We start from the raw sequence: 27,579 nt of genomic DNA, 5'->3' as shown, positions 1-27,579 counted from the left end.
ACCTTTTCCATGAAAAGAACAACAGAATCTGATGCAGTGTCCAATCCATTTTGAAATTGTTTAGAGATTGCCTTTCCTTGCACTCCAGCAGCATAAGCTACAAATAGTTGGTCAGACTTTCTGGTCGTCTTTGTTCTGTCCAAGTAGTACCGTAATTGTCTGTATGTCCAAAGTGTGCAGCAGCTTTTCCCCCTTATTTTGAGGGTTGGGAAAGAAGGTAGGCAGGTGAATTGCTTGATTTAGAGACACCCTGGATATCACTTTTGGCATGAAAGAAGGATTGGTTCTTAGAGAAACTCTGTCCTGATAAAAAATGAGAAAGGGAGGTACTGCCATCAGGGCCTGCATCTCAGAGACTCTTCTTGCTGAGGTAACTGCCAACAGGAAAACTGTTTTCCAGGAGAGAAATTGCATTTCTGAAGATGCTGCTGGTTCAAAAGGAGGAAGAGTTAATTTTTCCAAGACGAAATTGAGGTCCCATGCAGGTACTGGTGGCTTTCTGGGAGGTTTGATATTCTTTATCCCTCTTAGAAACCGTCTTAGCAAGGGATGTGAAAACGCAGGTGGATCACAGTTGTATTTTGCTGAAATTGCTGAAGCGTGAATTTTTATGGATGAATATGAGGCCACTATGAAGCATTTCTGCCAAGTATTCCAATATCTGTGGTATGCTCATTACTGATGCGTCTTGACCCGTTGGCATTCCAGATGCTGAATCTCTTCCACTTGGCTGAATAGGTTTTTCTGGTGGAAGGTCTGCGTGCTTCCAGCAAGATTTCTTGCACTTTTTCGGAAAGAGAGGTATGGGTGAAAGTCATGGAACCCTCCAGGCTGACATCTGCAATGTTTGCAGGTTTTGATGAACAGTCCTGTAATTGTGCTGTGTTAGAAGCAGAGGCCATTGAGGCAAGGGCCACGGTTTTGTGTGAGTTATGCTCAGTAGCAATGGATACCAGTGCTGCCTTGGCCAGTCTGGAGCTATCAAAATTCCTTTTGGTTGTTCTGCTTTGATCTTCAGTAACACCTTGGTCAGTAATAGTAGAGGAGGGAATGCATAAATTGTTAGGGAATTACAGCTGAAGGAGAGGGCATCCGTTCTCCAGGCTAGAGGATGGTGCGTCCTTGAACAGAACTTCTCCAGGTGATGATTGAGGTGAGAAGCAAAGAGATCTATGTCCGGTTTTCCCCACGCACTTATTTGAGAAAATGTGTGGATGCAGCATCCATTCGTGCGGATCCAAGAAATTTCTGCTCAGCCTGTCCGCCAGAACATTGTCCTTGCCTGGAACAAACTGGGATTGTAAGTGGATGTTCAGTTTCAGGGACTTTTCCCAAAGAGCCATTGTTAGTCTGCAGAGGGGGTAAGAGTGAGTGCCTCCCTGCTTGTTTATATACCACATGACAGTGGTGTTGTCTGTCCTTATTAGCAGATGACCTTGTTGAAGGGATTTCCCGAAGGCCTCGATTGCATGCATCACTGCCAACATCTCTTTCTGATTTATGTGCAGACGCATTTCCCTGGGAGTCCATTGCCCTTGAATGCATCTGCCCTCCATGTGCGCCCCCCCATCCATGGTCTGAGGCGTCTGTTGTAATGGTTTGACTTGCTAGAGGTTTGTTGAAAGACATGCCCTTGTTTAAATGACTTGCTTGAGCCCATCACAAAAATTCCCTTTGTAGGCATGGAATGAGTGGTATTAAGTCTTCTAGATTTTGACTGTGTTGAGACCATAAGCTTTTTAGATACCATTGTAGCTTTCTCATGTGTAGTCTTGCCAGAGGTACCAGAAGAATGCAAGATGCCATGAACCCCAGGGCCTGTAGGATTTTCCTTGCGGTCAGCTGGGTGAGCTTTGCTAGGCTTTTGAAGTAATCTGGTAAATGTTCTTGTTTCTCCTCTGAGGAAAGCCATTTGTGATTATTTTCCTAGGAGCCAAGTTGGACACACAATCTGTTGGGATGGCAGTAGTCTTGATTTTTGAATGTTGACTGTGTATCCCAAAGCCTGTGGTAATTGAATGACATAATCCAAGTGTCTTATCAAAGTTAGTTTGCTGTCTGCTTGTATAAGGCAGTCGTCCAGGTAAGGGTATATTTGAATTCCCTGGAGCCTGCAATGTGCAACTACTAATGCCAAGCATTTCGTGAATACTCTGGGCGCAGTAGATAAGCCAAACGGCAATGCTGAGAATTGATAATGCTCTGATCCTGCAAGAAATCAGTGTCTGGAAAGGACCAATTCTTTGATGGCCAATTCCTGCTGAATCTAGGTGGCTGAACCTGGAGGAAATCCTTGACTGTCTGGTACTGATTTAGCCTTTTCCTCAATAGACTTCACCACATCCTGTGCAGCAGCACCAAAAAGCTTCTGTTTTTCCAGAGGTTCATAGGTTTATACTAGGCTATCTGCCCTAAGGCATTTATAAGCCTAGCCCAAATTTTTGAGGCTTACGCCACCCCTTATATGAAAAAATACTGTGCCCATTAGTTTGTTGTGCCTCTGTCCAGCAGTGACACAGAGATGATTCCCGGGATAAACCTACTATTTCCCATCCACAGGTCAAGATTTCTCTTGAACAGAGCCAGCGAGGTGCTCTGCCTCACATGGACCGGGATTTTATGCCACAGCATAGGGAGTCTGAGTGATAAATCTATCCCTCCAGCACGTCCTATTTATATCCATGCTAAGGTTTAAGTCGCTTGCTCTAGTGGTTTTGGATTTTTTGAGGTGGAGCATGTCCATTAATTCCGGGTTGGACATGGCCTTGTACGTCAGGCACATGTCACCTCTGAGCAGACGGTATGCAACTGAATAGAGCTGGAGTTTCTTCAATCTGGCAGCATATGACAGATTTTGGAGTCCCTTTATCCTTTTGGTGAGGAACTTTTGGGGTCTCTCCAATTGCTGCAGATGTCGGGTGAGATACATCCCAAAAGGGGCATTGTACTCTATCATTGGTCTGATAAGTGAAGAGTACAGGGGAACAATGACCTCACTAGATCTGGATGTGAATCCCTTCATGATCAGGTGGGCAATGTAGAAGGTCTTTCTAACCACTTTAGCAGCGTGAGTGTCAAAGAAAGGCCACTGTCAACCTGGGTCCCCAGGTCCCTGATAACCTCTTCTGTGCTTAGTGGATTGCCACCTATATGGTAGCTTGGGGTTACCTTGTTTTTCCCGAAGGGTATGACTATACATTTTTTGGCGTTTAACTTCAGGCCATGGCTCTGGCACCAGCTATCTGTTTCCATGAGTCCCTTCTGAAGGATATCCGTGTCCGATGCACTTTCCACTATGGCGCCCAGTTTGCAGTAGTCTGCAAACTTTGTCAGCCAAAGTCCTCCCATGTTGGCCTGTACTTCTGAGAAGTAGATGCCGAACAATAGGGGGCCAAGGACCGAGCCCTGTGGGACACCACTTGTGACCGGCTTGGAGTCTGACATAGCACCAGCAACTCTAACCCTGTGGGTTCTGTCCTTAAGCCAGTTTGCAACCCATCTTGTGACATATGGGCTTACATTTAAGCTGTTAAGTTTTTCTACAATACCCGAGTGGGGTATTGTGTCGAAGGCCTTTGCAAGGTCAAGGTAGGCTGTATGGACTGCCTTTCCCTCATCAATGGCCTTGGTGACTGTTTCGAAGAAGTCGACCAAGTTCAAAAGGCATGATCTGCCCTTGACGAAGCCAAACTGGGTCGGGTCCAATGTCTGCAAGTCCCCTATATCTTTGTTTATGAGCTCCATTATGATCCTCTCCATAGCTTTGCAGACTAGACTTAAGCTTATGGGGCGGTAATTACCAGGGTCCGTAGAGGCACCGCCTTTGTGGAGTGGGACCACAGTTGCCGTACGCCACTCCTTGGGCACGTATCCTGTGGTAAGGCTGAGATTAAACAGCTGCCTTATGTGCGGGTTTAATTCCTCATTTAGCTCGTGTAGCACATAGCCGGGGACACCACCCGGTCCCATTGATGCTGTGTTTTTAGCTTTAGAGCGCGCAGCTTTCACCTGCGCATTTGAGATGTCTGGGAGGCTACACTCTGCTGGGATAGTTCTCTCTCCTTTAGGGGGGGAGAGGGGGGTGAAGTTTGCACTGAACCTGTCTGCCAGTATGTTGGCAATGTCTGTGGGTTCAGTGATTTTTGTATCATTTTGGACTAATTCTGAGCATATCTGGGAGTTTCCACCCAGGTTCCTAACATAGCTGAAAAAGGCCTTATGATTGTCCTTTGAATCCATGGCAATTTCTCTCAAAATTGGCCTTAGTTGATTTTATGAGTGCTCATATTTTTTTACTAATAATGATCAGGGGTGACTTCCCTTTTATGGATTTTGTTCTATCATGTAATAGCTTTCTCCTCTTATTGTAAAGTTTAATGGCTGGGGTCCACCAGACTGGACGTTTGCCCTTTGTGGAAAGAGTCTTGGTTTTACTTGGGATTGCCTGATCCATGCAGTCCTGGAGGTGTTCATAGAAGGCATTTGTAAGGGCTTCCGCAGCTTGGGTTGTGGTTTCCACTGGCTCAGGGGCCTTAAAGGATACCACACAAGTCTTGAGTAGTGTGAAGTTTGCTTTAGAGAAGTTCATCTAGGAGAAGGTGCATCTAGGAGCTTTACTTTAACATGGTCTGGCAGTGGCTGTTCTTTCAGCCAAGCATGTCCACGTATAACGGCCCCCGTCATAGCTGACCTACATGAAGCTTCCAATGCATCATAACCACACTGAAGAAAATGATTGCTAACCTGCTGAGTGTTATGAACCAAATCCTGCAATGCCTTTCTATCTATAGGCTCAGGAGAGGCTAGCTTTTTCTGCAAATCATCCATTAAGTAATCCCGGTACTGAAACATATGAAAGAGACAGTTAAGTGACCTCATGGCAAGGGTGGAAGAGGTATAAACTTTTTTGCCCCATCTCTCCAGGGACCTTGATTCCCTGTCTGCGGGCAAAGGTTTTTTGGCCGAGGAAGTAGCCACTCCTTTGGGCCCCTGAGAAATAGTTTCTAGATCCAGAGTGGGCCTTAAAGAGGTGCTTGTGAGTTTCAGGAACCCTGTAATATCTGTCTGGCTTGACAGGAGCAGGAGGGAGAGAATCAGGGGAAGCACTGGAGTCTGAGTATACATCATCCAATACATCCAACACTGGAGAAATAGCTAAAGGTCTGTGCTGGGGTAACTTGAGGAAGGTACGTAGCCTTTTCCTGGAGTCAGAAAATTCCTGGCCCTGCCACTGAAAATGTTCTCTCATGGAGTGGAGAACTTCTCCGAAAGAAATATCCTCTGGAGGAGAGGCAGAAGAAATTGATTCCTCAGCATCAGACTCCTCGTAGGCCTGGAAGGATTCTTCCTGGGTATCTGAGTGCTCAGAATCCCTAGAGGCTTCATCTGAAGAGAGGGTATCTGGCTGATCTGTCCTAGGCCTTTATCTGCAGGAGGCTGAGAACCCCTGTCTGGGTGCGACTGAGAACCTCTGATTAGAGAGATTAGATCAGCAGCTAGGGTCATGATCTGCAGCTAGGGTCATGATCTGTTTATCAGAAGAATGGCTCTGGGAAATAGTTTTAGGAGGATGGGTCTTAACCTGGCTGGCAGCCTTTGCACGTGTGTAGGCCTTGATGGACATGGAGACTGGAGGCCTAGCTGCCCCACGTGCAGGAGTAACTTTATCCACTGGTATGGTGTCGGGTAAGTCTAGAGCTTCGGTTTCGGGAGGGAATTCCACAACCGGCACCAGGGTAACCTCTGGGACCGAAGTACGCGGTAAAGCGGCGTCATCGGCCTGAAGCGGTTGAATTACCGCCTCCGAAGAGGCCAATGCACTCACAATAGGCTTGGGAGTGGTATCTGTGGACGACGCGGGCTGAGGATGTCGGTCCCGGTCCTTACGCTTTTTGGAAATATGTGCTGTCGGTTGTTCCGACGGCATGATATAAGCATAAATTTTCGCCAAAAAAGTCTTCGGCAAATTCTGCCCGGTGCCTGAGTGTGCGCTTAAAGCAAGCACAGGCAGCACAGGCCGAGATGTCGTGGTCTGGGCCCAGGCAGGGAAGGCAGTAAGAGTGGAAGTCCTTATGAGGTATTTTACCACAAGACAAATTGTTAACCTTTTAAATTTTTTCTGACATCGGCTGAGGCAAGAAAAATGTTCCCCAACGGGGTACTTAGCTTTTTGATGACTTCGGTAACTGAAAACACAGGAGCTGACCGACCGGCACTTGCGAACAGCTTCTGCTTCGGGCACCGCGCGGCAAGAAAGACTGAAGATGGTGTCGGCGGATGCCTTTATACCCCAGCCGCTCTGACGTCGGGGAGTGGGTGACATTGGCTGACGCCGGACCCGGACTTTGGAATCCGGCCGACCGAGGGCTGCCTGAGGCAGGACAACCCATATGTCAGGACTGCAGTTGCATTCTTGAAGGACATCTGTTTTTAAGGCTCCTAAGGGAGAGGAGCTCCTGCAGAATATGTGGGGATAAGGTGGAGCTGGTTTTTAGGTGGGAAGGGAATGTTTTTGGCCTTGTTTTTTCCTTCCAAGATAGGAATTATCCTCTTTGAATAATAGAAAGGACCCATTGGTCTGAGGTGATGGTTTTCCAAATGGGGAGGTGGGCAAGGCAGTCAAGTGGAGGAGGCCCCCCCCTCCTGTCGGGAAAGGGCTGTTTGGAGAGTGGTTGGTTGGTCTGGAGTAAGGCAGTCTCCTAAATCCTCTTCTCTGGAAGAGAAAGATGAGAAGTGGAAGGCATGCACCTGACAAAGGAAGTCTTAGGATAATTCCTGTAGTACTTGGGGAAGGGGACACCAGCAAATGTTTGATGTCTTGCAGCGCTTTGCTTTTCTCTTGCAAGTTTTTGAAGAGCTCAGCTGAATTCTTATCAAAAAGTAGATTGTGGCCCAGTGGAGCACCCATAATTTTGGATTTGAAATCCTGTGGAAGGGGTTGAAGGCGTAGCCAGGAATATCTGCGTAGGGCAGATGCAGAAGCTGCAGACCTGGCTGAGGCTTCTGCTGCATCATAACTACACCTGATGGAATGTCCTGCCACTTGGGTGGCTAGGGACAGTTTTGATGCAATGTCACACTTAGGACAGTCAGGTGCACAGGCTAGCAGGGTAGAGGCCTGAGACCCTAGGTCCAGAGCATATTTTACCATGCATGTTTGGTAATCAATGGCTCTGAAAGCCAATGTGGAAGTAGTTTACACTTTTGCCGAGTCTATCCACTGTTTTGCTGTCCTTATCTGTTGGTAGGAGACAGACAGAAGGTACCAGTCTAGATTGTCTGTCAGGAACCACAGCAATGACAGCTGGCTCTGCTAATGGAGGAAGAACCAGGAATCTTTGGTCATCAGGCACCTTATAAAACTTGTCTGGTCTTTTACGGGATGGGGGCTGTGAGTCTGGGTTCTTGCAGACAAGTTGAATGCGTCCAGGAAGGCTGAGAGCACAGGAGGTACAGCTGAAGGAGAGGAAGACAAGTTACAGAAGTTCTCAATATCTCTTCTGGGTGTCAGACATCAGGGTAGTGCCCCACTTGAAGTACTCCACTTTAGTTTCCCCAAAAGTTAAATCTTCAGGTGGGGAGTCCCCTTCAATGGAGTCTTCATCAGGTGATTGGTAGTAAACAGGGGAAGCAATTTGAGACACAGGAGACTGATTCCTCTGAGGAGGAATCATATTGGTATTGCTTTTCTCCCTCGAGTAGTTGGATTTTGGGGAGAAGAGGCAGAGGCTGGGCGAGGGGTGAGCACAGGGATGGTGGAAGGAGCAGGGCCTGTGAGCCTAAGGGCCACGAAGACCTGCATAAAAATTTGTAAAAGACTGCCAATCTGGCTGAGCTTCAGAAGGAGTGACGTGTTTCGTCAGGCTTTTCTTGGAAGTGTAGGCTTCGGGGATGGCCCGAGGATTGAAGCCCAGCCTGCAGTAGGAAAGGACTCTGTCGTCCAACAAGAGGTTCGCCCTAGACGTAGGTTGGGCCCAACGGCTGAAGAGTCTCCGCGGACGTGCATTCTGTGGCTGAAGAAACTGCTTCCTCAGCGGGAATCTAAGCTAATGGAGAAAGCGTGTGTCTCAGCCCCCTATATTGGAAGCCGGCAGGACGTCCAATAGTGGAGTGGCAGTAGGAATAGGTCTGGAAACTTTGGCCTTCTTCCTGGGTGGTTCGGGTTGGTCGACCAACTCTGGGTTCATCCTAAGGGCTAGGAGTTTAAAATGCTGGTTTGAGATATAAATTTAATGCGGCCAAACGACTGTGAAGAGTCTTGGGCATGAAAGACTTACAAATGGAACAAGACGTATGGTCGTGTTCCCTACCTAGACAAAATACGCACTTGTTGTGAGAATCTTTGTGCGGTATCTGCTGGCCATTATTACATTTGCCTTTTTTAGCTGACATCAGCCAAATACTACAGCAAACCAAGCACAAGCAATGATAAAGAAAACAAAAAAAACCCCAACGGGGTACTTATCTTTCTGATTTAATCGCAAGTAGGAGCTGAACGATCACAGTGACTGTCTGCGGCTGAAAAGTTGAGGTCTGTGCGTGGCAATGTCACATTTAAGGACCCTGGTTTATGGCCATGCAAGTGATTTCTCGCGCACCTACAACAGCCAGGCAAAAAGCTTTTGTATAGGAGCCGTCAGATAGCCTGAGGCAGAAAATCCCACAAAGTGAATACTGCAACATTGAATAGGACATTTTGTATTACTTTCCCTCAATCTATATACCAAACTTAAAATTCATCTTCATTTTACTCCATTTCTCCACTATCCCTTCTGAAATTTGTACATTCCTTTGCAACTTTTGAATCATTTTCACTACCCATTCCTTAAAATTCTCTTAAAAGTGCCTCTCTTACTTACCCTAGATTTTATTTTAGCCATTAATGTCGCACAATGGTTTAATTTCTGACAGTCTCATGGATTTCTGATACCACGACAGGAACACACTCCATTCCTAATTCAAAGTACAATTAAAGTTTGTAAAATTAGTATCGTTTCAGTCTTTGTAAGCCAAAAGTGCTCTTAGCAGCACCAGCAATGTGCCCAGGATTGACTCCTGCAATTCATACTGAGTTGCATGTATCGGTAGCATACCCAAGTAGGACTGTAAACTCTGGGACCCATTGCTCCTACTACCACTATCTTTCATATAAAGAGGTTACTATTTTAAGCCAGAAGTTAGGTACTGCATTTGGGTCTGGGATTTTCCAGTTAGCAGCTTTTCTTGTTTCCATTTCTCTGGCCATTACTTGAAAGTTATTAGATGCGTTTCAAAACTGTCGATTAAACACACATGCTGTTCTGAAATAGTTTGTCCAATTTGGCACAGGTATTATACCATGGAGAATAAAGTCTCTCTGGGTTCCTGCTAGTAATTTCACATCTTCCATTCAAAATATTCTAATTTTTTTCATGAATTTACCTTATTACATTTTCCCCTCTAGGTCCCCCCACCCCCGATACAGCTTCACTACTGCACATCAGGATCCAGTCCTCACCCATGTATATTCCCTGCTGGAAGCCAACTCACCCATAAACCTCTTAAGATCCTTAATAGGTTTAGGTGGAACATACAATTACATTTACATTCCAATGTTATCCTCATACCCTTGTTGTCAAGTCTCTAATGTAGTCCCTGTTGCAATCATTACACCTTTTGTCTCAAAACACTGCTGAACAGCCACTCTGCAATCATTTGCCAAACTCACATGCTCATTTCCATCTAAATGTGTTTTCTGTAACACTATTTGTACCCTACACATTATTCAATATGCTGCTACTTGTCTATACTTATACCATTCACATTCCATAACTCCAAACTAAAAACTAGTTAATTTTACATTCCAACAAATTATATACAGAACTATGGGGGATGAGGAAAAAAAGTGTGGTTACTGCAGCAGTGAGGAATATGAACATCAGTTGTGCTAAATGCAACTTACACAGTATTATGTTCAGCATTCTTAATGCTGTAGTAGCCTTTAACCTATACAAGCTTAGGAAGGATAAAGATGCAAAGGCCCTTTGCTCGCTCCTAGCAAAGACTGTCCTGTACCTAGAAAAATAATTCAGTTTGTAATATTTTAGAAACCGATGCAACTACAAAATCCAGCCTACTCCAATATGCCATCAAAGAAGCTAAGGCAATAGCCGAACCACAGATGAGATTAAGGAATGGACCATGGCAATACCGGTTTGGTTATGTAATTTGGTCCGTCTGAGGAGTTACGCAAAACTTTGCACCTCTACCCCCCCCCCCCCCCCCCCAAGCAAAAGGAGAAGCATCTATGCATACAGATTTGCTTGCGACTTAGAGAAATAGAGAATCTGGACTTGCTACTGCTGTCTCCATCCTTGAAGAAAAATCTAAAACAGAATATGAAGTTCCAGAGGATGCAAATGTTGTGGCCTTTTTTTTTTTTTTTTTTTAAGAAACCACTGAATCTGCCATGTAACCTGGTGAAAGGAATCACGAGAATCATACAAATCAAACCACAGGAACCTGAGATACTCTCTGGTTAAAGTCTGAGACTGTTTGGAGAAGTTCAATAAAGTTTCTACATAAAATCCAAATGTGTGTCAAAAGTTTTGACGCCTCTTAGAAGAGGCCCTAGAAACAATCCTGCATGATGGGGTCTAGGAGGATTTCTAAACAATTCACTGGAATCAGACTGGTCAGAAACGAAACCCATTCTAATGACTCAACACCTTGGATAAAACTGCAAAGATCAGCAAGTCATCTAAGTCAGGAAATAGGCGAATGCCATTCAGTCTGCAACGAGCCACATCTGGAGCTAGACACTTTGAATTATCTACCAGCTGCATGGGTGTTTACAAACGGTAGTGCACAGAACTGATGTGACCTGGACAGAAAATCATTGAAATGTCCCAAAGCCTGTGACTATCAGAATGAGGATACGCATCCTTCAGATCTAATGTCACCATAACACTCCATAGAGGGTGACTCGGATATATTCTGAAGGATCAACATTTAAATCTGAGTGTGAAAGTACCAAAATTCAAGCTCTTGAACTAGTGTCCTATAAGACACTATGGTTCCAAAAACATTCTGGAATAGAAACCTTTGTCCCTTTGATCTAATGGCAGTGGTTCTGATTCCTAAGGTGGGTAAATGGTGAACCAGAAGAAAAAACTGCTTGGTATACAGAAGAAACTCCCCTGAAGGGAGGCGACTACTTGGCGTCAACTGTAGCCTTCCTGAACTTTTAGCAGTCAAGAGTCTGAATATCTGTTGAGGAAGGGGAATGTGAAGATTTTAAAACTTTCCAGGATCAGACCAAAAGTGACTGAACAGATGTTGGTTAGTCTGAGAAACTTTCAAAATTCTGCCTTTTCAGTAACTTAAGGTTGAGGGGCAGGATTATTACAGGCGGCATTAAATACTTCCTCCAAGGCAGGCACAATAGGAGGTATGGGATTGGAATGAGGTACGTTTACTTGCTACATGCATCTCCAATTCAGGGGGAAATCCACCAGTTTCCATAAAAACACTTCATTCATCCTGGCTATTGTCAGAGAAAAGGGAAACTCCTCCATGGGGGGTTGAGGGCCAAGCTTCCTCTAAATCAGAGGACTGGGCTTGGGAATCTGCAGAAGGAGCAGTTGGAGACCTCTGACATTTTCCTCTGCTGAATTCAGGACTTCTGAATCCCCAACATTAACAGTCCATTAATCATCTTTTCTGACACCAGGTCTTCAGATAAAAGTACAGTTGTGCACCTACCATAAATGTAGATGTTAGAGTGTATTCACTGTTGCAGTCATTACACTTGGGTTATCCTGCTGGCAGGCGACCCGCAGTCGGCCCGAGTTCCAAAGTCTTGGTCCGGCGTCGGTTGCTGTCGCCTCTTCCCTGATGTCAGTGCGCCAGGGGTATAAGATGCAACAGATGACATTTTCTTCAGTTTCTTGCCCCAGATGTCAGGTGCCACCAGATAGGAAGGCTGTAAAGAATAAATTATGCCAAAAAGCATGCATGTACTAATATAAACATATCCTTCATCTACAAGCAAATACAAATAGCAAATACATAGGTTGTATAGAGTAGAGTAGTACAGAGAAGTCCTTGGACCACGGTCTTCTCCTCTATAGTGTCAACACCAAAAATCAGAGCGCCAGTGAAATTTCACTGCTTTTGGTGTTGACACTATAGAGGAGAATACCATGGTCCAAGGCGTTCTTTTTGTTTGTTTATTGGAGTTTTAGAACTGCCATTCTGCTGAATTTAGTACAGAGAAGTCCCAGCAAAGAAAAAGGGGGGATGGTGGGTAACCTGGACTGCAACAGTGAATACACTCGAACATCTACATTTATGGTAGGTACACAACTGTACTAGGTTCATCGTGTTTCACTGTTGCAGCCATTACACTTTGGTTGAATCCCAAAGCGGAGGTTGGGTGGCTGGGTCTAAACTGGATTTGGAGAGGCTACCAGGCCCTGCAGAACTGCAGTGGCAAAGCCTGCTCTGGATTTAGAGTAGAGGGGCAAGTGGCAGTGTTTGGTGAAAGTGTAAACTGAACTCCAGGTTGCAGCTTCTAAAATGTCTTTGGTAGGTACTCCTCTAAGAAAGGCTGCTGAAGTGGCTGCTGCTCTGGTAGAATGTGGCCTAATGCCCTTAGGCACTGATTTGTCATGTTTTGCATAACAGAAGCGAATGCAGTGTCCTATCCATTTTGAAATTTTCTGCTTTGTGATAGGCTTTCCTTGTGATCTTGCAGCATAGGCTACAAACAGTTGCTCAGTTTTTCTGAAAGCTTTTGTTTTGTCCATGTAGAATCGTAGCGGTCTGTGTATATCCAAAGCATGCAGAAGTCTATCCCCTTTATTCTGGGGGTTTGGGTAGAAAGTTGGTAAATGAATGGTTTGGTTCAGAGCCACATTGGAAACCACTTTTGGCATGGATGTTGGGTTTATCCTAAGAGAAACCCTGTCCTGGTGAAAAATGAAGGGTTCCACAGCCATTAATGCCTGTAACTCGGACTCTTCTTGATGAGGTTATTGCTAGGAGCAGAGCAGTCTTCCAAGATAAGAATTGTATATCAGCTGAGCTGGCTGGTTCAAAGGGAGGCAGTGTGAGCTTTTCTAAAAGCAAGTTGAGATCCCAAGTTGGTATTGGTGCTCTCCTTGGGGGTCTTATGTTTTTTGCCCCTCTGAGGTACTGTCTAGGATGTGAAAAAATTGGAGGTTCCGTATTGTAATGAGCTGAAATGGCAGAGGCATGGATCTTAATAGATGAGAAAGATAGGCCTTTGCCCAGCATCTCAGTCAGGTACTGTAAAATCTGAGGTATATTTGGAACAAGTGGTTTGAGCCCTTGTGTCTGGTTCCAAGCACAGAATCTCTTCCATTTTTCTGTATAAGATTTCCTAGTGCTGGGCCTCCTGGCTTCTAAAATGACATCCATAACAGCTTTAGAGAGAGAAGCAGACCAAGTGGCTACATTGTCTGCCATGCTGCCAGATTTAAGGTTTTGAGTTGACTGTACAGAATCTGATTGTTTTGTTGAGTCAGTAGATGAGGAATTTGAGGTAAAGGCCAGGCTGGGCCTTGAGACAAGCTCTTTAGGTTTGGGTACCAGTGCTGGTATGGCCAATCTGGGGCAATCAGGATAATTTTTGGCCTCGTCTGACTTTTAGGAGCACCTTGGTAAGAAGAGGCATTGGTGGGAAGGCATAAACTGTCAGGGTTTTCCAGCTGAATGGAGCATCCACTTTCCATGCTTGTGAGTGATAAGTTCTTGTGCAGAATTTCTGTAGTTGGCAATTGAGGGGAAGCAAAAAGATCTATGTCTGGGCGCCCCTATTTCCTTGTTATGCTGAACACCTGTGGATTTAGTCTCCATTTGTGAAGATCCATGAGATTTCTGCTTAGTTTGTCTGCCAGTGTATTTTTTGTTCCTGGCAGGAATTGTGCCTGCAGATGTACTTGATAGGTCAGTGCTGTGTTCCACAAATTCATGGCTTGCCTGCATAGGGGAGAGGAATGTGTGCTCCCTTGCTTGTTTATGTACCACATAACTATGGTATTGTCCGTCTTTATTAGTAGTTGTCCTGGATGCAATAGGTCCTTGAAAGCTGTCAGGGCATTCTGTACAGCTAGCATCTCTTTCTGATTGATGTGAAGATGCATATGTTCCTTGGGCCACGTGCCCTGAATACATTTTCCTGCCATATGTGCCCCCCAGGCATAATCCGATGCATCCGTTTATTGTCTGCCTGGCTGTGGGTAAGGTGAAAGGCTGTCCCTTGTTGCGGTGACAGGCCTGGGACCACCATCGAAACTCCTGTTGTAGGCAGGGAATTAAAGTTATGATTGCCTCCAGGCTGTGGCAATGTTGAGTCCAAACACTTTTTAGATACCATTGTAGTTTCCTCATATGCAGTCTTGCATATGGAATTAGTAGAATGCAGGACGCCATGAAGCCCAGAGCCTGCCGAATTTTTCTTGCAGGGAGCTGGGTCTTTGTTGCCATCACTTGAAAGTAATGAGTCAGTTGCCTTTGTCTGGCATGAGATAAGCCATCCGGGCAGTTGTATTTAAGCTTGCACCCAGGAATATCTCCTGAGGGCGCACTAGTTTTTGATTTCTGTTTACTGTGTACCCTAGGTAAATTAGTAATCTTTTTACAAACGCCAGATGCTTTAGAAGAATGTTCTTGCTCTCTGCTTGAATAAGGCAGTCCAAGTAGGGATATATTTTAATTCCTTTTTGTCTGCAAAATGCAATTACTGGTGCCAGGCATTTTGTGAAGACCCTGGGCGCAGTAGATGAGCCAAAGGGCAGTGCAGAGAATTGGTAATGCATTGAGCCTGCTATGAATCAGAGGTATCTTTTGCAAGATTGTCTGATTGGGACATGCAGGTTATGCCTCCTGGAGGTCCAAAGTAACTAGCCAAGCCTTCTTGTCCAGCATGGGTAGAAGTTGCTGTAGTGTTAACATTTTGAATTTTGGAACATCCAGGAAAGTATTTAGGATTGACAGGTCCAGTATTGGTCTCCAGGCTTTGTCCTTTCTGGGTACTAAGAAAGGTAGAGTAAAATCCTTGCCCCTGTTCTTGCTGTGGCACTCTAGTAGCTCCCATGTACATGAGAGTAGCAATTTGTTTTTGTGCCTCTGCCCACTGGTTTTGTGGCAGGTCCGACATACCTTTTGATTTTGGAAGCGTGTGAAAGTGGGACCTGTAACCCTGAGAAACAATATTCAGTACACATTTGTCCTGGGTGATTATGTGCCATTTTTTTTGAGAAGAGTGCTAGCTTTCCCCCTAGGGGTGCTGCCATATGATAAGTGCTTGGCATCTGTAGAGGGAAGTCATTGGGACTGCTTCCTATAAGGCTATGGTTTTGTCTTCTCCTTTGGGGGCTGAAGTGCCCCATTGTTTAGGTCTGTAGGAGCCTTGAGGCTGAGATCTGCCTCTTGGGCGTCTGTATCTGCCTCTGTGGCCTGTCTGACACTGGAAAGAACCAATTTTTTGAAGGCCAGTTTCTGCTAAACCTAGGTGGTTGAACCTGTAAGAAATCCTTTACTGTCTGCATTGATTTTGCTTTATCCGCCATTTTAACACCTCTTCTGCCTTAACACCAAAGTATCATGCTGTAGTGGAGCATCCAATAATTTTACTTTAACATGTTCAGGTAAACTTTGTTCTTTCAACCAAGCATGCCTTCGAATAACAGAGTCCAACTGCGGCTCTACAAGAAGCCTCAGAGTCAAAGCCACATTGCAGCTAAAGTAGCAGAAGTGTAAACGTTTTTCCCCCATCTATCCAGGGCTCTGGAATCCCTATCCGAGGGGATAGGATTTTTAGCAGTGGAAGCCTTAACCCCTTTAGGACCCTGAGAAATTGTATCTGGATCTGCAGCAGGGTTTTTGTAAAGAAATTTGAGAGTCAGGGACCCTGTAGTACCCGTCTGGCTTCACTGGTGCAGGAGGTAAGGAATCAGGAGACAGACTGGATTCAGAGAAATAATCAACAATATCAAGCACAGGAGGAACTGCCAGGGGCCTGTGCTGAGGCAATTAAAGAAAGTCTGAGCCTTTTCTTGGATTCTGAATAATCCTGGCTCTCCCAATGGAAATGCTCCCTCATGCTGTGCAGGGTTTCCCCAAAAGAATAATCCTCAGGCGGAGAGGCTGAAGGTATAGACTCTTCTGCATCAGAGTCCTCATAGGGAGGGAGAGAATATCCCTGATCAGAAGAGGAATCAGAGGAAATGGAAACCTGGTCAGAGGAGTCATAATCAGCGACTTGCCTAGGCCTTTTGTCAGGAGGGGGATGGGAACCCTAATTAAAGTAATTAGGTCTTCGGCCATTTTAAGCATCTGTTTCTTTGGCATGGATGACTGTTCTGGACAATGCTGTACTTGTTTCCTTGTCTTTAATGGTGTTTTTGACTTTGCCTTGGCTGCTGTAGTGGGTTTAATAGTAAGCTGTGAAGGTCTGAAAACACCCTCAGAAGCCGATGCCTGCTCAGCGGCTCTGGACCCATCTGAGGGAATAGGTTCCGCAGGCCCAATTACCTTGAGTTTCCACAGGCCTCAGTGTCTCCATGTTTCTGTGGTATACAGCCTGTGGCTCTGAGGTAGCGGGTGCCAGGGGCTGCGAAAGCACCTCACTGAAAACCGGCAACTGGTCTAGAAGAGGCTTCGGTTTTGGACCTCGGTTGCATGTCCTTTTCTTTATCTGAGTTTTTTTATAAATCCCGGTTGTCGGTTGTTCCAACGGCATTATGTAATTAAGCCTTCGGCCAAAATAATGGAAAGCAAAATCAAGCAGACATTTAATAGTGTGTTTGTTGAATTTAGCACAAAACAGACAACTAGTAATGCCGTGGTCAGGGCCTAGGCAAGGAATACAGTAAGAGTGAAAGTCCTTATGAGGTATTTGCTTCCCACAAGAAATACAATTATTAACTTTTACTGACATCGGTCTGGAGCAAGAAAAAGTTTCCCCAATGGGGTACTTAGCTTTGAAGACTTCGGTTCTGAAACTCAATTTCAAAAATTTCAGGAGTCGGCCGACTGGCACTTGCAAACTGCTTTTGCTTTGGGCACCGCGCGGCAAGAAAGACTGAAGAAAATGGCGTCTGTTGCATCTTTTACACCCCTGGCGCACTGATGTCAGGGAAGAGGCGACAGCATCCGACGCCGGGCCAAGACTTTGGAACTCAGGCCGACTGCGGGTCGCCTGCCAGCAGGACTGCAACAGTGAAACACGATAAACATCAGCATTTAACCTTTTTCTTTGAAGGAAAAAGTCTGAATGAAAACAGACTTGCAGAATGCACTTGCTGCCCTGTCTACAGGTCTCCTTCCTCAGCTACCCTAAGTAGCATCTCCAAGTGTCTCCCTGACCTAGGAGAAAATAGTTCTCCGTGCTCAGACTGGATACTAAACAACCAAAGAACATGGCTGACCCCCGGATTCGTGGTACCTGAAAGGACTACACCAGAGGAAACTGGAGGAGTGAGTGGTCTGAGGAGCAACAAACTGCAACTACAGATTCATCCACTATTACAGTCAATGACTGAGCCTGTAGTGTCAGGAAAGACTGGTTAAGTTGCTTCTATGTACAGCAGAAGCAGAACAGGTATTCACGCTGTAACTGAGGATGTCTCAAAAATGGGTACTCATTGCTGGAGTGAGTCAGAAGGCAAGCTGTCAAAAAGCATTTACAAGCCACTTGCGCTCAAATACAGTTCCTATCACAGTAATGAAAAAAGCAGCACATTAAAATCTTGTCAGAAATACTTCTGACAAGAAATGTATACAGACAGAAAAAAATGTCAGGTACGTTGTCCCAGAGTATACAAAAGCACCAACATACCCCGTAATAATCCCTACCCATTCAAAATACTTTTGACTAACTTCGATAAAAAAAGGTTTACACAAGCTATACTTTATTTTACAAAAAAAGTCCAGAAATTTTTAAGTACTTGAATAGTTGTCTCCAACAGGAAACTTCAGATATTTGAAAGAATACTGGGTTTCTTAAAGGGGAAATGCTGCTTAAAGCCCTACACTTAAGGGCAATAAATCTGTGCGGAACTTGCTTCTCTTCTGCCTGGTATAGTCAGTAGTCATGTTCCACACACACACAGATGTCTTCAACTGATAACATTACACCTTTCTGCCACAACTAGTCAAGAGCAGTTTCTTCTGCTGCTTTGACTGCATCTTTGCTATCACAGGTTTTGGCTTCTTTCTCGTGGCTGAATTTGGAGCATGAATACATTCTGCCTTTTCTACAACTTAATTAGGTTTTGAGGACAGCTTTGCAAGGCAAAGCAGAAACTAGAATGGTTACATAAGCTTAGGGGAAATGCACATCACTGACCAAACAGGGACTTTGCACTGAAAATGTATGTACATGTACCAGGGACACAGACAAGCAAAGTCAAAAATAGACAACTATGACAAGCACTGTTACACTAGCAATTATAATAAAAAATAAAATTATAATAAAAATAACACGAGCAGCAATGAGAACAGATACAAAACCCTTGTTCAAACCCATACTACTCCATTACACAAGTCACTTATTTTAAATGCAAACAGATGGCAGTACTCTTCACAGGTGTGGAAGAAAATTAGACATCACAAATTATGCACACTGTAGAAGTGAACATAAGACACTTCATACATGTGGGATATTTGGGATAAAAATGAGACAACCAGGAAGGCAAAAAGAACTCTTCCAAACAGCCTAGGAGTACACTCTTGGCTACCGGCCTTATTTAAAAAATATAAGGGTTTCCAACACAATGTATTGCTGGATTAAGACAATTCCTACATTACTAGCAATATTATTTACATTTTAAAGTAATCAACAATTGGCACAGATGTTTTTTGAAACTGTTCAATAGTGGATGTTTAAAAAATTGTCGTTTTACAAAAAACACAAGCAGTGTCAGTGTGAGTGCACAGAGAAAGTGAGAATACTGAAGATGATCAAAACAGATAACCAGCATTCATCTGTGTGTGAAAGCTGTTGCAGCAATGATCATTACAATGGTCAGTTATAAACAAGCACCCCCCCACACACACACACGCGCGCGTTTATCAAAACCTCTTCAGAGCACACAAGTACTACACTGAACAAGTGACTGGCATTTAGACTAGACATCTGTGCTGAAAGTCAGACATGCTCACACCTCATCTTCTGGGGACTAATGTATGCCACTGGGCAGCAGACAATGTACAAGTATAGTAGTCTACATCTGTCAGTCTGACATCACATCAAGATGGAAAGCATTATTACAGACAAATTACCTGCACTCAACTGAGAAGCAAGGGCTCAATTCAACAGCATGAAATTTTAACCAGGTTTAAGTTCTGTATGCTGGTCTCAATGCCACATCACCATAGTCAAGTCTCAAATCTTTGTACATCCCAGTGAAAAGGGATAAGTAAAACTTAGCCCTTTCTGGACCTAGTTAGTACCACCACACTAATGACCTCTTTTCAAGTGAGGGGACACGAGGTGATATTTATATCACTAGGAGTTTAGCCAGAGCATCAGGGAACTTCCCCAAGTCTTGACCACAGGTGCCTTGAGATCTACTGCCACCAACTCAAGCAAATGGAACCTGGGTTTAACCTCTCATTTGAAGGATGGCACCGTAGTGTCATCAATTCACTCACCTGGAGTAGGAACAAAACCCACAGCTTTCTGTATTTGACAACAAAATAATAAGCGACCTGTTAGGCCACTGACGCTGCCAAGTCCTGCTAGAATACTTTCTTGAGAAGCTAAAACATTAATAATGCTACTTAGGTGCTGCAGATTTCCATTAAATAACTTCAAAAACTATGCAACTACTACAGTTTGCTTACCTCATGGGGAACTTCCTGTAGACGGTCAAGTGCTCGAATATGATCCAGTGTATCTATAGATGGTGAGAGCCCTCCATGAAGGCAAAAAATCTAGTAGAAAAGTTAAAAATAAAACTTACCAATCATTATTTAACACAACTTCAGCCATCTTAAGTGGACTGCAAAACGAACAGAGATACTAAACCTGACAATCATTTACAAGCATACCCCTCAATGACAGTAGCAGACATCTTTAAACTTTAATAACTTTCCATTAGCTGGATTTTTAAAAAGCTGTGGAGTGCACCACTTGAAGAAAGCTATTCAACAAGAATATGTACAATTAGGTTAACACACATCAATGTGTTCTTGTACTACCATCATAATATAGAGATACCTACTTAAAAGGTAATTTGTTTGAAGTTTTTTTCCCTTAACTAAACAGCACTTTTTTCTTGTCTTGTACTTGGGGATGGCCTCATTCATAATGACGCACACCATATCATGCACCAACTGCATAAGCACACTTATGCCCCAGCATCCAATTCACCCCAACCACTAGACCGCACCCCACCTCCCAAGAATCAAATTATAATACCCCTCACTAAAACACAAAATTACTCACTTTTCTGCTGACTGGCAAGCAAATACACCAGTCAATGCCAGTTGAAGGACCATCCACTCACAGGAAGACAGAGGGTAACCTTCATCCACAAAGTACTGTTGAGTTTGCTCTGGTGAACTCTCAAACGTTTGGCTGGGATACAAAAGTTAAATGCTACCGCTAGGGTGCGCACAAAGTACAGTTGTGTACACTTACCATAAATGTAGATGTTAGAGTGTATTCACTGTTGCAGTCATTATCTGCTGGCAGGTTGCCCTCAGTCGGCCTGACTAACAAAGTCTTGGGTCATGCGTCGGTTGCTGTCCCATCTTCCATGTCAGGTAGTCAGGGTATAAAACATGCAGCTGACGCTATTACATTAGTTTTTCTTGCCCCAGATAGGAGATGCCCCCCCAAATGGGGAGCCAAATATTTAAGTAATTAAAAAAAAAAAATACCTCCAAACAAAAGTAAATACACCTAAAAGGCTTTTAAGCATAGTAAAGGAAAGTAGAGGTACAGTAAGAGGAAAACAGGGGGTTAAGGAGGAGGGTAACCAAGACTGCAACAATGAATACACTCGAACATCTACATTTATAGCAAGTGTACACAACTGTACTATGTTCTTCGTGTTTCACTATTGCAGTCATTACATTTGGGTAGATCCCCAAAGCTATGGTTGGGAGGATGGATTTCTACATCATTAGGACCAGCTATAAGGCCCTGCAGGACAGCAGTGGCAATACCAGCTCTAGATTTAAAGAAGAAACGTAAATGGTAATGTTTGGTGAACATATGAACTGAACTCCAGGTAGTAGCTTCTAGAATGTCTTTGGTAGGAACACCTCTGAGAAAGGCTGGAGAAGTAGATGCAGCCCTGGTGGAATGAGATCTGATCCCCTGGGAATTGGTTTTACCATGGTGCATACAGCAGAAACTAATACAATGATTTATCCATAGCTTTCATCCTAAGTTGGGAACTGCTGATTGAGAGCCCAGTGTCTGTTATTCTTAAAGTGCATTAGTTCTGGTTTAAGCACTTGGGCTTCAGGCCAGTTATTTTACATTAAGAAGGTTTGTAGTCTGCACTCTTGTGGGAGAAGAGGCTGGACACTGCCCTTCTGAGCTGGGAATTTCTGGTTTAAAGTTTATAGTGCCTGAATATTTGAACTGTATCTTACTGAAACTGGTACACCTTGTTTGCTGTAGCATAGACTAGATCCAGGCCTGCTGAATCTAGCTTTGTTTATATGCTTGTTGTCTGTTTGCTTACTTCCCTGGAACGCTAATTCCACCTAATACACGGCTTCTCAGCGCTTCTGTGGATCACTAGTGATATCTGCATTGCTTACTGTACTTATTTCCTTGTTTCACTTGAAAGTTACTGTTTGTCGTTTTTGCATTTAAGTTGCCTGTAACACATTGCACTTAAGTTACCTGGCACTTGCTCACTAAAGCAATTATACAAGTCTGCACTAAAAATTAAAAGCACTACACCCTCACTCCTCACTGGCCCTGGTTTTCAATTAAGGAATTCCCAATACTATTCTAGCATGTCCAAAGGTGAGTTGTCAATCTCCTCTCCGGTCCAGCTGGTGAATCTGGGAATCTTGAGGCAATGTTACAACTGCCTCATGTACACAGACAACCCTCTCCTCCTCCCAACAAATTCCAACACATGTGAGAGATGCAACCATATAGCCAAACTGGAGGCTGAGCTCTCTCAACTCAGTACTGGCATAACCAGTCAGGAGGAGAAGGAAACCACATTCACTACAATTCCAGTCTCACATAGACCTACCACGACAGCAAACCAAACACAATCACACAAAAACATACTCGGAGGCTCTAAATAAAGATTTGCCGAAGCAGCAGAGACCTCCAAAGCAGACACCCAAGCAGCCGCTACCCCAAAACAAAACACGTGCAACACATCTCACAAAGCCAGTGTGCTGAACAGTCACAGCCCTTAAGACTAAACACACCTGATACACCTGTAATAGGTGACTATCATCAGGCACACTGACGTCCCGCTCACCAGGCTGAACAAGGAGAGGCTCACAGTGAGCAGCCTGTCGGGCGCTAGGATCCGCCACATAACACAAGCACTCAGGTCACTCCAAGGCAAGTACAAATATGACTCAGTCATTGTCCATGCTGGTGTGAATGACCCGAGATGTACCTCCCTGGACTACATGAAGAGAGACAGAGGAGCTCTCTGAGCATGTAGCCCAGGCTGGTATGACCCTGACCTTGAGTAGCATCTTACCCTCACCAAGAATGATGCCGCAATATGAAGACAAGATGATCAATTTCAACAACTGGCTTAAGTACTGGTGTCATTCAAAGGGGATCCAATGCCTGTCAGCTTGGGATGATATGCTCGACAAGCCACGATGCTTCGCTAGGGACTGCTTGGACCCGTCACCCCTGGGCTTTCGGATATTGGCAAAGGCTCTTGCTACCCCCATAGTGCCTTTTTTAGGCAAGGCTCAAAAGACAAACCCACCTCCATAGGTATCACAAGGGACAAGAAACTAAGAGTAATGCTACTCAACACCAGAAGTCTAAACCTCAAGATGCACGCACTCGAAACTCTCCTTAGCATGGAGAACATCGATATCTGTGCAGTAACAGAAACCTGGTTCAGGGCTCCCGAGAGCACCCCAGCACTACCAGGTTATACCTCATGCCATGCTTTTCGGCCCCAAAACTTGGACCGAACCACAAAAGGAGGGGGAGTATCTATATTCAAAGATACCCACACCTCCAGGTTGGTGGCAAAGCACGAAGCATCAGAGACTATCCATGTGCAACAGTGGGTAAAACTGCCTTCCAGTTTATAGCCTGCTACAGACCACCCTCCCAAACCCAGGAACCCCACTCGGTCTTCCTGAGAACACTGGAAAATATGAAGGTCTCTCCAAACACCATTATATTGGGCGACTTCAACTACTCAGACTGGGAGCATTACTCTAGCTCCAACACCCTAGCCCAAAGGTTCCTAGAATTTATAAACTCAAATGCTATGGAACAACTTGTTACCTCTCCCACAAGAGGGGAAAACATACTTGACCTGATCACCAACATGGGGACTCTATGCTCCAGACCAGAAGTGTATCCCTCACCGGTAAGATCAGACCATAAACTAATCTCACTGGATATTCACATCCCGATCCCACCCCATGCCCAGAAAACCACAGTGAAAAACTTCTCTAAAGCAAATTCCACACTCCTCAAAACTGAGGTGGAATCCTTCAAAGCCCCCGGTCCTGTGGAAAATACGTCCCAGACCGCAGAATCCTTTATAAACAAATTCTATAAAGACCTTCAGGAATGCATGGATCATGCTATCCCAAATAAAACCAAGACCCAATCCTCCAAAGGCAGACGTCCTGTCTGGTGGACCCCAGCCATAAACAAACTATACAATAGAAGGAGGAAGCTACTAAATGATAGAGCAAAATCCCAAAATCCCAAAAAGGGAAGGCATCACTGATCAGTATTAGCAAAAAACTACGGGCACACAAAATTGTCTAAGGCCAGCTTAGAGAGAAAAATTGCACAGAACACTAAGGATAATCACAAGGCTTTCTTTAGTTATGTTAGGAACCTGGGTGGTAATTCCCAGATATGCTCAGAATTAGTCCAAAATGACAATACACCAAACCCACAGACATTGCCAACATCCTAGCTGACAGGTTCAGCGCAAACTTCTCTCCCCCCCCCCCCGTCCCCACCAAAAGGGCAAATATCTATCAGCAGAGTGCTGCCCCCCTGACATCTCAGATGCTCAGGTAAGAGCCGCCCTCTCCAAAGCAAAAAAAAACAGCATCAATGGGACCAGACGGTGTCCCGGGCTGCGTCCTACATGAACTCCAAGAAGAGCTAAACCCAAACATAAAACTACTGTTCAATCTTAGCCTTACTACAGGATATGTGCCCAAAGAGTGGCGTACAGCAACAGTGGTCCCTCTCCATAAAGGTGGTGCCTCAACGGATCCTGGAAACTATCGCCCCATAAGCCTGACTAGCTTGGTCTGCAAATCTATGGTAAGGATCATCATGGACCTCATAAAGACATTGGGGACCTACAAACACTGGATCCTACCCAGTTCGGCTTTAAGGGCAGATCCTGCCTCTTAAACCTGGTTGATTTCTTTGAAACAGTCACCAAGGCCATTGACTAGAGGAAGGTGGTCCACACAGCCTACCTGGACCTCGGAAAAGCCTTCGATACAATACCCCACTCAGGCATTATAGATAAGCTCACCAGCTTAAATATAAACCCCTATGTCACTAGATGGGTTGCAAATTGGCTCAAGGACAGAACCCACATGGTTAGAATTGCTGGAGCCATGTCAGACTCCAAACCAGTTACAAGTGGTGTCCCACAAGGCTCAGTCCTGGGACCTCTCTTGTTCGGTATATATTTCTCGGAGGTACAGGCCAACACGGAAGGACTGTGGCTGACCAAGTTCGCAGATGACTGCAAACTGGGCGCCATAATAGACTCTCCAGCAGACACAAGCATCCTCCAAAAGGGCCTCAGAAACAGACAACTGGTGCCAGAGCCATGGCCTCAAGCTAAATGCCAAAATGTGTATAGTCATCCCCTTTGGCAAAAACAAAGTGCCCACAAATTACCACATAAGTGGTAATCCATTAAGTACAGAAAAAGTAATTAGGGACCTGGGTCCCAAGTTGATAGCAATCTCTCATTTGACAACCACGTGGCCAAAGTGGTTAGAAAAACATTTTATATAGCCCACCTAATCATGAAGTGATTCACATCTAGATCAGGGGAGGTCATTGTGCCTCTTTACTCATCCCTCATCAGGCCCATAATTGAGTACAATGCCCCTTTTGGGATGTACCTTACCAGACACCTGCAGCAACTGGAAAGACCCCCAAAAGTACCTCACCAAGAGGATCAAAGGGCTCAAACAGATGCCATATGCTGCCCGGTTAAAGAAACTCCAGCTCTACTCAGTGGCATACCACCTGTTCAGAGGCGATCTGTGCCTGACGTATAAAGCCATGTTCAACCTGGAATTAATGGACATGCTGCACCTCAGAAAATCCAAATCCCATCGAGCTACGCTCGAGAGACTTGAACCTCAGCACTGAAATAAATAGGACATGCTGGAGGGACAGATTCATAACCCAGAGGCTCCCTTCACTCTGGAATAAAATCCCAGTCCAGGTTAGGCAGAGTCCCTCATTGACTCTCTTCAAGAGGAATCTTGATGAGTGGATGGGAGATCGTAGGTTTACCCCGGGTATCACTTCTGTGTCACTGTTAGACAGAGGCACAGTATACTAACCTCGAAAAAGGGCATAGCAAAATAAATTTAAAATGGGTGGCGAAAGCCAAACACATTCTGGCTAGGCTTATAAATGCCCTAGGGCAGATAGCCTAGTATGAACCTATGAACCTATTTGGAAATAGTCTGCTTTGAAATCGCCTTTCCCTCTGCCCCTGCAGCAAATGTCACCAGTAGTTCAGATTGTCTTATAGATTTTGTCCTGTTTAAGTAAAATCCAAGTTGTCTGTGTACATCCAATGAATGCAGAATCCGCTCCCCCTTATGTGAACTGGGAAAGAAAGTTGGCAGATGAATGGTCTGATCAAGAGCCACACTGGATACCACCTAAGGCATGAAGGATGGATTGGTCCTGAGAGACACCCTGTCCGCATGAAAAATAATAAGGCTCCACTGCCATAAGAGCCTGTAATTTGGCTATACCTCCCTGTTCTAGAAGGATTTCCAAAAGCCTATGTTGTGGAAGAAAATCCCCAAGTCTCTTTTTAGATTCAGAGAAATCCTGACTTTCCCAGTGGAAATGCTCCCTTAAGGTTTGTAAAGTTTCCTCAAAAGAAAAATCCTCAGGGGGTGAAGCAGAAGGAATGGAGTCTTCCACATCAGAGTCCTCATAAGTAGGTACAGACAAATCCTGTTCATTAAAATAATCAGAAGAAACAGAATCCTTGTCAGAAGATTCATAATCAATGTCTTGCCTAGGCCTACCCCTGATCAGAGTAATTAAATCTTCAGCCATTTTGATCATTTGTTCTTTAGGCATAGGGGTCTGCACATGTGGGCCAAACGTTGTTTTTTTAGACAGATGTAGATTTTGGCCTTCATTTTGAAGATGGCGTCTGTTTAATATACAAATCTGTAGGCCTGAAAACACCCTCAGAAGCAGGTGCCTGCACAGCTGCTCCGGACCCATCTAAGGTAGAGACATCCGCGGGTTCAATTGAAGCATCTCGTGGCATACCAAACTCTGAATGGGTCTCAGTAGAGGCCTGCGAATCAAAAGTAGCGGGCATCAGGGGCTGCGAAAGCGCCTGAGTACTGGCGAACTAGCGACTGGCTTAGAAGCGTAGTCAGTTTTGGACCTAGACTGTCTTTCTTCGCGTTTTTTAGGTATTCCGGTAGTCTGATTCCTAACTGACATTTCTGTATAGTTAAATCATCTTCTTTTGGCTGCTCCGAGAGGTCGCCACAGCAGATCAACTGTTTCCATTTCTTCCTGTCCTCTGCATCTTGCTCAGTCACACTAACCACCTGCATGTCCTCTCTCACCACGTCCATAAACCTCATCTTAGGCCTTCCTCTTTTCCTGTTACCTGGCAGCTTCATCCTTAGCATCTTTTTCCCTACATACTCTGCATCCCTCCTCAGCACATGTCCAAACCAACGCAATCTTGCCTCTGGCTTTGTCTCCAAACATTCCAACCTGGGCTGACCCTCTAATATACTTATTCCTAATCCTGTCCATCCTCATCACACCCAGTGCAAATCTTAACATCTTCAACTCTGCCATGTCAAGCACAGACTCCTGCCTTTGTCAATGCCACAGTCTCCAACCCATAAAACATAGCTGGTCTCACTACCCTCTTTGTAGACCTCCCCTTTCACTCTTACTGGTACTAGTCTGTCACAAATCACTCCTGACTTCTCCACCCACTCCATCCTGCCTTTACTCTTCTTCACTTCTCTTCCACACTCACCATTTCTCTGAACTGCTGATCCCAAGTATTTAAACTCATCCACCTTCGCCAACTCTACTCCCTGCATCACCATTCCTCTATCCTCCCTCTCATTAACACACACATTCTGTCTTAGTCCTGC

The 27,579-nt window shown here is 44.8% G+C and overlaps 1 protein-coding gene across 2 annotated transcripts in view; it reads right to left on the bottom strand.

Annotated features, from left to right (window-relative positions):
• The window catches only part of PPP2CA (protein phosphatase 2 catalytic subunit alpha), a 741,847-nt gene that overhangs the window by 287,773 nt on the left and 426,495 nt on the right, over nt 1-27,579 (bottom strand). For both annotated transcript variants that reach the window (XM_044069242.1, XM_044069243.1), the window contains exon 4: nt 19,855-19,944. In XM_044069242.1, the coding sequence (XP_043925177.1) occupies nt 19,855-19,944 (90 nt within the window). The remainder of the gene's footprint in view (nt 1-19,854; nt 19,945-27,579) is intronic.

Source organism: Protopterus annectens, chromosome 4.part0, assembly GCF_019279795.1.
Source record: "Protopterus annectens isolate FY-2018-M chromosome 4.part0, PAN1.0, whole genome shotgun sequence".
Lineage (NCBI taxonomy): Eukaryota > Metazoa > Chordata > Ceratodontiformes > Protopteridae > Protopterus > Protopterus annectens.
The sequence above is the reverse complement of the archived record's forward strand: the minus strand, read 5'-3'. Positions and strand labels throughout refer to the sequence as shown.